This window comes from Sceloporus undulatus, chromosome 4 (genome assembly GCF_019175285.1).
Source record: "Sceloporus undulatus isolate JIND9_A2432 ecotype Alabama chromosome 4, SceUnd_v1.1, whole genome shotgun sequence".
NCBI lineage: Eukaryota > Metazoa > Chordata > Lepidosauria > Squamata > Phrynosomatidae > Sceloporus > Sceloporus undulatus.
In genome coordinates, this window is record NC_056525.1 from 2,208,053 (window position 1) to 2,219,288 (window position 11,236).

At 44.3% G+C, this 11,236-nt stretch overlaps 1 protein-coding gene across 1 annotated transcript in view; it reads right to left on the bottom strand.

Moving 5' to 3' along the window:
- Nucleotides 1-11,236, bottom strand: part of KIAA1755 (KIAA1755 ortholog) — a 68,266-nt gene that overhangs the window by 47,881 nt on the left and 9,149 nt on the right. The window contains exons 2-3 of the mRNA XM_042466282.1: nt 6,593-6,790; nt 1,576-2,824 (exon numbers count right to left, since the gene is read on the bottom strand). Of these exons, the coding sequence (XP_042322216.1) occupies nt 1,576-2,824; nt 6,593-6,790 (1,447 nt within the window). The remainder of the gene's footprint in view (nt 1-1,575; nt 2,825-6,592; nt 6,791-11,236) is intronic.

An 11,236-nucleotide genomic window follows, 5' to 3' on the forward strand; every position in this document is an offset into this window, starting at 1 on the left:
ATTTGTAGCCCGCCTTTCCAGTGATCAAGGCGGGTAACAACATGTTAAAATGGAACAACAGCATTATACACAATAAAACATCAAAATAAAATCACAAGTACACAATACAAATAGCACCAGCTAGCACTACAGTGCTACTGAGAGGGGAGAGGGGAGTACTTCGGGGGCATTAGGGGTATGCCTGCTGGAACAGGTGTGTTTTTAACCCCTTTTTAAATTGGTCCAGTGAGGTGGCCGAGTGAAGCTCGCCGGGAAGCGAGTTCCAGAGCCTGGGGGCCGAGATGGAGAAGGCCCTCTGATTAGTGATGGAGTATCTCGCTTCTGGAACTCTTAGTAGTTGCTTCCCGGAAGACCTAAGTGTGCGGGGCGGATTGTATGGAGAGAGGCGGTCCTCCAAGTACCCTGGACCCAAGCCATTTAGGTGATAACCAACACCTTGTAATAATAATAATAATACATATTTATTTATATCCCGCCTCTTCCGCTTTGAGGATCGAGGCGGGTAACAACAGAGTTAATACAATATACAAAATAATGTAATTACAGTAAACGATTTCACACGATACAGACAAAACCCGCCCTTAAAGTGGTCACAAAGAACCATGGACGCGCATCTTTTTACTTTCGGGATTTCAGCGACAATGCATTTCCGATATCACTTTGTTTGCCCTATTGCATGTGATAATCATTCGCGCAATTACTCGCCATTTTCGCTTTATTTCTGGGATGCTTTAAATGTACTTTAATCTCTCTTTAATGTCAAAATTAGCCCCAGTGTGATAAACTCCTCTGTCAAGACATTCCTTCTAATGGTTCATTGAAATCTGCTCTCCTGTAACTTCAGACCATTAGACTTGGTCCTACCCTCTGAGGCAGAAGAGAACAAGCATTATTATGATCACTATAATAATAATAATAACCACCACTACTACTATTATATCATCATCATCATCATCATCATCCCACCTTTCCCCCCAATGTAGGGACTCATACACATAGCTTGAAGGTAATTTCATACACAGTATTTTTTCATTAATTTTGTGCATGAAACAAAGTCTGTTTCATCAGAACCGTCAGAAAGCAAAGGTCTCACTATCTCAGCCACAGGTTCTAATTTTAATAATAAATCCAAAATTTGGGAGCGTTTCGGATTCCAGAATCCTGGAAAAGGGAGGCTCAACCGTATTAGGATTCAGGTCTGGAAAGCCCTTTGGAAAACATGGCATCCCAGCTGCTGCTTCCTGCTCATAGTTCACATGTTTTGCACTTACTCTTAATTGCATTCCCACAGGATTAGATCAGCGGAGCGTTTTGGTAGTTTTTGTAATTTTCTTTTCTAACAGGAATGTAGACCGATGGAAATAAAATGAGAGTTAGAAGCAGAAGTCAAGACGAACAGGAAGACACAAAAGCCAGAATATAGTAGTGAGAACCAATTCTCTGAAGGTGGGAAGTACTTTTATATTTGGGTAAATTAATGATGTTTTTAATGATCTTGCAAAAAATTGTTATTAATTTTAATTTGGAAATTAATTTTTGAAAATATTTTTTAAAATTGCATCCTCACAGGATTACCTTTCCCTGCGTTTGCTGGCTTGGCTTGGGCTGCTTTGGGAGAGCAAACGGTCCTTTTCCGAGGTCCTTCCTGACCCTTCTTGGCTTTTTCCACAACGCAAATGGAAGCTGGAGGAGGATGAGGATGACGGTATCCTTTCAAGAATGAAAATTTATTGCCGGCAGCAGGACCCTCCATGGGAGACTTCAGGTGTTTCATGGGCCTTCGCTTGGAGACCTCTCCAGCTTTGCCTTCCTTGTTTGGATGCTCAGAGGAGATTCTGGAAACTATCTCTTCCGACCCTTTGGTGGGCTTCCCATCTGGGCTTTCAGAGGCATGTTGGGCTGTGTCCATCTCTTCCAAAATAGCTTCCATCAATCCTGAGCTGAAGCTGACTGGGTTTTTCAGGGCAGCCACATAGGATTCCCGATAGCGGCATCTTGGCTCGTGGACTTTGGGGTCTTGGTTCATTTTCCTCCTCAAGCAAGGGGTGCAAGGACCTTCCTCCGAGTCTGGCCCCGTCCCACAACTCCAGCTTTCCTCCACAAACCCATTCTTTCCCTTCATACAAACAAGTCCCTTCTCAGTCCTGGGTGATTCCTCTCCTTGAGATGGTTGTTGATGACCTAAAGGCGCCATAGACTTGGCAGGAGAAGGGGAATCCGGTTTCTTTTCTTCTGAAAATCCCAGGAGATTCACATACTCCCCTTCCAGGTTCTCACTGATGATATCACACAGACTTGGCAGGGTGAACAAAGTGGAGTTTTTCCAGGTTCCTTGCTCTACCTTGATAAGGCCTGGATACTTGCCTTGAGATGGCCTCGGGCTTCCATCAACACCAGCTTTCAGGAAGGAGTAAGCCTCCAGATAGTCTTTTTGTTCCACCAAACCTTCTGTTTTGGGCAAGTGCACGAATTCCGGAGTCACAATTTTGTTCCATGCAACAGGTACGATCCCATTCCCGGTGGCCACTAAGCAAGTGTGGAGCATTGGTCGGTCCAAGTCCCGGTTGATGTCCTCCAGCCATTCCTTGGTGAAGAGCAAGGAACACGAAGCTTCAGGGACAAGGATCTTCTCCACGGTGGTCAGATCCCTGGAGAGACACTTGACCGCCAGACAAGCCGACTGCTCCCCACATGGCTCCGCTTGGAGGTAGAAGTCGCCAGGACGCAGGAGGAGCGGGTTCAACGGCCCCAGATGGACCACTACCTTCTCATGGAGACACAACGGCCATCCCTCATGGAGGAAGACACGGCTTACGTAAGGGGCCTGGGGAGGAGAGAGAGACCAAGGATCAGAGCTCCAGAAGCTACCTTTTAAAAGTACAAGTTGCATCTCCCTTATCCGAAACTCTGAAAAGTAAAAGTAGAAAACTCCTTTTCTACTCATTTACAGCGTTTCCTCCTCCTCAGCTTTCTACCAACATGCTTTGCCAGAGAGGGCTAAAAACCTTGTAAGACTACAAATACCAGGATTGCATAGGATGGTGGTACAGCATTTAAAGTGGTGCCAAATTGCATTATTCCTACAGTGCAGATGCACCCTTAATAAAGATGCAATCCTTTGTTACTGAAGGAAGCAAGGAATCATTTTAACTTATTAGCAATGAGAAGATGGGACCTAAGTTCAAACGCGCAATTCATTTATAGCCTGAAGTGAATTTTATACAGGTTTTAAATAATTTTGTGCATGAAATAAAGTTTGTGTACATCGAAACATTAGAAAGCAAAGGTGTCACTATCCCAGCCACCTATATGGACAATTTTGGTGTGTTGCAGCATTACAGTCGGCCCTTCTTATACACGGATTTTTTATACACGGATTTAAGCATACACGGTTTGAAAATGTTCCAAAAAAGTATAAATTTACCTTGATTTTCCATTTTTTATAAGGGACACCATTTTGCTATGTCATTATATGCAATGGGACTTCAGCATACACGGATTTTGTTATACACGGGGGATCTTGGAACCAAACCCCAGCGTATAACAAGGATCCACTGTACAAGTACTGGGAAGAAAGCAAAGAAAGGAGGCAGAGTTCTCTATTCTCTTGCTACCCAAAATCCAAATACACAATTTTCACTTATCTATTTGGATTTACAAAATCCAAAATTGTCCAGATGGGTGGCTGGGATAGTGACACGTTTGCTTTCTGATGATTCAGTGTATGCCCCCCCCCAAAAAAAAAAAATTCCAAACCCAAAATTATTAATAATATTGTGCATACAATTCTCTTCATGCACTTTGTATAAGATGTATTCAAAACATAAATGAATTTCTTGTTTTGACTTAGGTCCCATCTTCTGGGAGTATTTTGGATTTGGGGGCAGCAAGATCTTTAGGGAAGGGAGAACTCTGCCTCTTTGCTTTGCTTTCTCCCCGGTACTTGCAAAATGCTGCAACACACCAGCATCCAAGGAACAACGATCCCCGGAAGATGTAATTCTCCAAGGCCTCAGAATCCCTAGTAGGAAAAACATAAGCAGAAGAACAAATGGTTTTAATCAGAGCCGCACGCCAATGGCCTGACAGCATTATTTCCTGGCTGTCTGGCAGCATGGGAGGAACACATGCTTTTCCTGCACTGCAGCTGGAGGCACGCAGTTACAACTGAAAACATTTCCTCAAAATAATGCTCCCATCCACAGGAGTGTAGCGATGGGGGACGAGGATGAAAGTATTGTGCGTTTGTGTAAGTGCCTTCGAGTTGCCTGTCTGCTTATGGCAACCCCATTGATTTCGTGGAGTTCTCTTAGGCAAGGAATCCTCAGGGGTAGTTTTGCCAGTTCCTTCCTCTGAAATACACAACCTACAATACCCGGTATTCCCAAACTCTGGTCCTTCGAGGGCTCGTTCCCACTATGATTTAAAGCAAATCACTGATCGGGTTACATGACTGTCATTCCCATTTGAAACCGGTTCCAATCCTACTGTGATTGGTGTCAATCGTGATGAAGTGAGGCAAATGCAAAAAAACCCCTCCTTTCTTTCCTGGCACTAGTTCTTTGGCAGTTCTATTGTAAAGAATTGATTCCGAAATGTGTTCAACAAGTGGAAAGGACGGATCTGAATGGCATCATTCTGGAAGGAAGGGACTAAGGGCAGAGGGGTGTTTAGTGTCTCTCCTCAGTTTTTGATAGAGCCACCATCTTCTCCCTCTCTCAGTGCTGCCTTTCTTCTTGAGGCGTGACCTACAGGTGCATGATTTTTCAAAAAAACAAATCATAGAATCTATGAGTTGGAAGAGACCGCATGGGCCATCCAGTCCAACCCCCTGCCATGCAGGAAATCCAAATCAAAGCATCCTCGACAGATGGCCAAAATTGATAGAAGATTTGATGCACTGGTTTTGCAACTACTTGCAATCGGTGAGGCAAGTACAGTGTGCCAACGCCACTGTACGCGGGCGCACTATATGCGGCTTCAAGCTTACACTGAAGCCACATGACAATCAAACATATGGTGTGTGCACCCATGCCACGTGCACCATGTGACACCACAAGCATGCGCCCCATTGTTTTCAATGGGGCGCAAGCATACACCAAATTCTGCTTATGCAGGGGTCCAGAACAGATCCCCCATGTAAGGGAAGGGCCCACGCTAATTGCAAAACCAATGAATCGAATCTTCTATCCATTTTATTCTTTAAAAAAATGGATAGAAGACTCAATTCATTGGTTTTGCAGCTACTTGCTTCACTGATCACAAGTTGTTGTAAAACCAATGAACTGAATTTTCTATCAATTTATTTTAAATATATGTAGTTCCCAAGCCGGGCTGCTGCTTCCGTCTCTGATGGCGCATAGATGGTTGACATGCATTTTGAAGTGGTACAAACTAGTGGGGACGACAATCATGCAAAAAAAGAAGTGATTACAAGGGGATAATGAAAAGATCCACTTTCATAGTGGGAACGACGGACCTTTTGGAATCGATTCATTGACACGGACTGAAGGCAAATTCCAAACCAGTTTAAATGTAAGTGGAAATGAGCCCCTGGTGTTCTGAAGTGCAGTTCCAAGAAGACTCAGCCATTTTGGCCAAGGACTATCCAAGGACTATTCAGGGTTGATCCTGTTTAACTTCCAAAATCAGATAGATCTGGTGCTTTGGCAATGACCTTCTTTCCAATAGGAATTTGGCCCCCACATAACATTTTCCGCCTGTCCTTATCACAGTCTATTTGTGGCCATTTTCATTTGGCCTTTGGTAGCTCTGAGAAAAGACTAGAGGAGAAGAAAGCAAAGTCTGAACTGGAGCCATATGCAGCCACCTACCCACCAAAGGCCACCATTTCTCTGGCAAGAAAGATGAAGGAATGAGGTCTAATCTGCATGCAGAAATAATGCAGTTTAACTCTGCTTTAACAGCCATGGCTCAATGCAATGGCATTCTGGGATCTGAAGTTTGTTATGTCCCCAGAACTTCCTGAAATCAATAGTTCCTGAATAAAGGTTTGGTAAGTTTTAATACTGAAATCTGAGTTTCTGAATTTGGTTTCCTGCTAGACTTGACTCCATTCCACGGCATCCTGGGATTTGTTATCTGCTGGGGTTTGGTTCCAGGACCCCCTGTGGATAACAAAATCCTTGGATGCTCAAGTCCCATTAAATATAATGGCTTGGCAAAATGGTCTCCCTTATATGAAATGGCCAAATCAAGGTTTGCTATTTGGAATTTAAAATTGTGTTTTGAACATTTTCAATCCGTAGATGCCTGAATCCCCAGATTTTTTAAAAAAAAATCTGTGGATAAGGACAACCAACTGTCCTTTGTGGAGGCAATAGAGCTCTCTATCAGAGAAGGTCTAAATATCTCTCAGAGCTACAGATCCCAGGATTCCATAGCAGGGAGCCATGGCAATTAAAGTGGTGTCAAAGTGCATCGTTTCTGCAGTGCAGATGCAGATGGAGCCTTAGTCACAGAGAGATGCATCCAAATTCAAGGGTTCTGGGGTCCCCAGGGATTGCAAAATAGAGTCCCGGGGTCAATATGTGGCCCAAGGATGGTGTTTTGGCACCTGGATCGTACTTACACAAGCGGCCTGGCGGACGTGCTCCAGAAGGCGCTTGGAAGGGATGAGGAAGTCCAGGAGGCAGCAGAGCCCATCCCCGTGGTACCTGGCCTCCAGGACACGGAAGAGCTGGCTGAGGACCGTCGGAGCCGTGGCCTCGAAGGGAGGGAAGAGTCCCAAAAGTGTGGTCTGTACAGCAGCATCCAGAGACTGTGGGTCCTATCATGGGGTAGACAAAAAAGTGGTTAGAATAATAAGCCAGCCCTTGGAATTGCGGGGCAAGATTGCAGCTGGCACAAAATTATTTTAGGGTGGTTCATACAGAGCCAGCATTGTTGGAGGACTGGACAAGGACTCTGGCAGACCAGAGTTTGAAACTGCACTTGGCTACAGAAAAACCTTGGGTGCATCTTTGTAGAATATAATTACAATTATATGCAAACGCAGGTCTGATGCTGAACACAAAGAAAACAAAAATAACAACCACAAAAGAAATACACACATTCAATCTCGACAATGAGGAAATTGAAATAGTTTGAGAATTCCCATATCTAGGTTGAAACGTTGACCAGAATGGAGACTACAGCCAAGAAATCAGAAGAAGACTAGGAATGGGAAGGACAACTATGAATGAAATGGAAAAGATGCTGAAGAGCCAAGACATACAACTGAGCACTAAAGTCAGAATCGTCTAGGCCATTGTATTCCCAATTACCATGTTGGACATTGAAGGAAGCAGACAGAAAGAAAACCAACTCCTTTGAAATGTGGGGCTGGAGAAGAGGACTTAGGTTGATGACAAACAAATGTGTTCTTGAACAGGTCAGACCAGGGCTCTCCTTGGAAGCAAAGATGGTCAAGTTGAGACTATCATACTTTGGCCACATCATGAGAAGAAATTGATCACTAGAAAAAACAATAATGCTAGGAAAGGTAGAAGGTAGAAGAAAGAGAGGAACCGTCTAATTAAAAATAATAATTGTAAGCCGCTCTGATAGCCTTTAGGGTTGAAGGGCGGGGTATAAATACCATAAATAAATAATAATAAAATAAAAGGAAGAGCACAAACTAGAATGGATAGACTCAATCAGGAGGATTATGGGCAAGGGCTTATTGCAGGATCTGGGCAAGACTGCAGCGGAGGAGAGGGATTCTTAGAGATGTCTCATCCACAGGGTCGCCATGAGCTGGAATGGACTCGAGGGCAGCTAACAACAACAATATAATTATATAATGCAGTTTGATGCCAGTGTTAAATGCTGCAGGTCCATCCCATGGATTCTTGGGATTGGTCATTCTGCAAGGTCCTCTTTTGCCCAAGAGGGCTGGTGCCTCACCAGACTACAAATCCCAGGATTGTGTCAAATGGAGCCATGGCAGTGAAAGCTAGATGGTTATATTCAATTAGGGAGAGCACAAGTATTGGAGTTGCAGGACCTGAGCAGAGCAGTGGTGGAAAGCGGGTCTTGGAAATCTCTCGTCCACAGGGTCGCCATGAGTTGGGGTTGACACGAGGATAGCTAACAACACAACAAAAATTTCCTGTGCCACTGTCTTGATCATCATAGATTTTGGTATCAACAGAGGGGGTAGTGGTGATCATGGAACCAAACCCCAGCAGATACACACCGTAGGGCCCACCATAATACAAATGGAACAGAACTCTGCCGGTGGTTACTGACACTTTGCTGTGGTGATGGTGGATTTTGGTTATTGGAAAGGTGGGGGGGTATAGAAAGAGAGGAAGGCCCCATGCCAAATGGATGGACTCTATGAAGGAAGTCCTGGATATGAATTTGCAGGAAATGAACAGAACAGTGGAGGACCGGGGGCCTTGGAGACGTCTCCTCCAGAGGGTCACCATGAGTCAAGATCAAGGGTGGTTATCAACAACAAATGCAACGATAAGTCCATAATCTCAACCGCCTCCTCAGACCAACCTCTGTTTCTGCAAAGATGAAAAGGCCTGACTCTGGGAGACCCCCCTTTGCCTCCTCCTTGCAGAGCAAAGGCTCTTGGCGGTGCCTGGAACATCTGTCCAGTGTAAGCAAAGCAAACTATTCCTCCTCCTCCTCCTCCTCCTCCTCCAGGCCTCACTCAGAAGGAACAGAACCCAGCTTTCCTCCCTCCTTTTTCCCTTGCAAAACCCACTTCCCAACATGGAAGATGTTTGCTCATCTCCGTCCCTGCGGCCCACGCTTTCCAGCCTGAAGGGACCACCCAGAGGACTCGGCCTTCCCAGACAGAGAGCATTTCTGGCTCTTAGGCAATGAGAAGGAAGCGTGAGAAAATCATCACTGCTTGCAACAGATGTATTAACATTTTGGTACTATAGCTCCCAGCATCCCCTGATCAACGGTGATGGTCGGGGGGATTCTGAGAGCTACACTTTGTTTAAAAAGTAACATTTCCAAACTGTGAAGCATAAGAAAATCATCAGAGCATAGAAGGGAAGCATTAATATTTGGGGACTACAGCTCCCATAATACACCAGCCGGGGATGATTAACTAGGGGGAATAGCCAGGGGGGAAGGGATTCTGAGAGCTGCAGTAGAAAAAAAGAAAGTGGCACATGACCCAAACTGGAAAACATAGGGAAATCATAGAATCCTAGAGCTGGAAGAGACCCCAAAAACCGTCCAGTGAAACTGCATTCTGCCATGCAGGAACTCACAGTCAAAACATCCCTGATAGATGGCCATCCAGCCTCTGTTTAAATACTTCCAAGGAAGAAAATGATCTGCAATGGAAAGATTAACATTTGGGAACTGTAGCTCCCAGAATCCACCAGACAGGGGATTCTGAAAGCTGCAGTACGAGTTTTAAGTGACACTCCAAATTAGAAAACATGGGGAAATGATGTGGAATGGAAGGATTAACATTTGGGGACTACAGATCCCAGAATCCACCAGATGGGGGATTCTGGGAGCTTCAGTAGGAAATAAAGTGATACTTTCAGACTGGAAAGCATGAGAAAATGTTCATTCCAAAATGTTGGAATGGAAGCATTGAGCATTAACATTTTTGTACTACATCTCCCAGAATTTCCCGAACCAGACAGTTGGAACCATGCTGCTTTGGGGGATTCTGGGATCTGCAGTACAAGAAAAGGGGATCATTCCCCGATCACAAGAAGCCTGTCTGGAAGACGCTGCTACATTCCAAGCAGTTGCTCTCCAATAAAACATTTGAGCGTCTTGTAAAACCAAAGACGGTGCCAACCTAGGAAATTATATCGCCCGCCTTGTGATGTCCCCTTGTTTTGCTGTCAGGCTCATCCTTGAGCCAAATGGAAATCCCAGCTGTTGCTGCTGCAGGGAGGGATTTCAATTGCAATTCAGACCCTTTGAGCCTTTCTGGAAAAGATTAGCGATAAATCATCCTCTCCAAAGAGAGGAGAAGGGGACTCTGAGAGCAGAGTTGGGCCGCACTGTTCCTCTCCTGGGGCCCACTCACATTACACAATTATAGCACTTTATCCCACTCCTTTACTGCTGTGACAACAACATATCATGGCATCGTGGGATCTGTAGTTTAGGGAGGGGTGTTTAGCATTGGCTACCAGAGAGCTTCTTGTAAAACCTCAACAAACCAGAAACCCCAGGGTTTCCTATGGAGCATGCTAGCAATGGAAAAAATATCCACCAATTCTTGAAAAATGATGGGAAAACAATTTTTTCAAGCACAGATCTATTCAAAAAGGATGGTGCAAAACCGGATAAGAACAATTTTGCTTTTGCACCATTCTTTTTGACTCACCCTGTTTTGAGAAACCTTGATGAGAAGAATCCTGGATCGATGGGAATCCTTGCTGTTCGAGACCTATCTGCCACAAAATCCTGTGTCGCTGTTTTTGAACAGGAAAACAGCATTTTCTGCACAGAAAACTGCTTTTTTCTATGCAAAAACATGACCTTTCCATTTATTTTCTGTGCAGAGCAAGTGTTGCAACTGGGGACATTCAACATGAAAATCTGCAGGTGGTTCATTTCCACTGAAAACAGTTTTTGTTTTCTTTAACAAAAAGTCTCATGTGAATTTTGGTCGAATAATTCTGAATTGCAAAACTGTTTCATGTCTTTCCTGGAATAAAATTGCTGAAATGGCTTGTTGCTTCCTTCAAGAAGAAACTTTGGTGATGTCTGCATGGAGGAAAAGAAACATTCATGCTGTTCCTGCAATGATTTCTTTAGACAACGTACAGGGTCAAAATGGGCAGAAAATGGGCCCAATACATCCTCTAGGATGATTCTCCAGAAGTAAAAGGGTCCTCTTTTGCTCCACATTAGGACAGAAACTATGGAGAATCCTGGAGTATGCGGACTGAATGCGGGTGTGCAGACAGTGAGAGGAGCATTGGTAACTGGGAAAGCTGCTGACCTCCTCCCAACCATAACTTCCAATGCCCTGCCACAATATTTTTACATTCACGAGGTTCCAGTGCCATTCTTTTTGCAGATGTGCAAACTGATACCCCAGAGGAAAAGATCAAAATTCAAAATGATCTGAAAAGAAATCTGAGCCAAAGCTAACAAAATGAAATTCAACACAGAGAAATGTAAGGTACAGTGGTACCTCGGGATACGAAATACCCAGGTTACGAAATTTCCGGGATACGAAAAAATCCCATTGGAAATAATTGTTCCGGGTTATGAATGTTTTTTT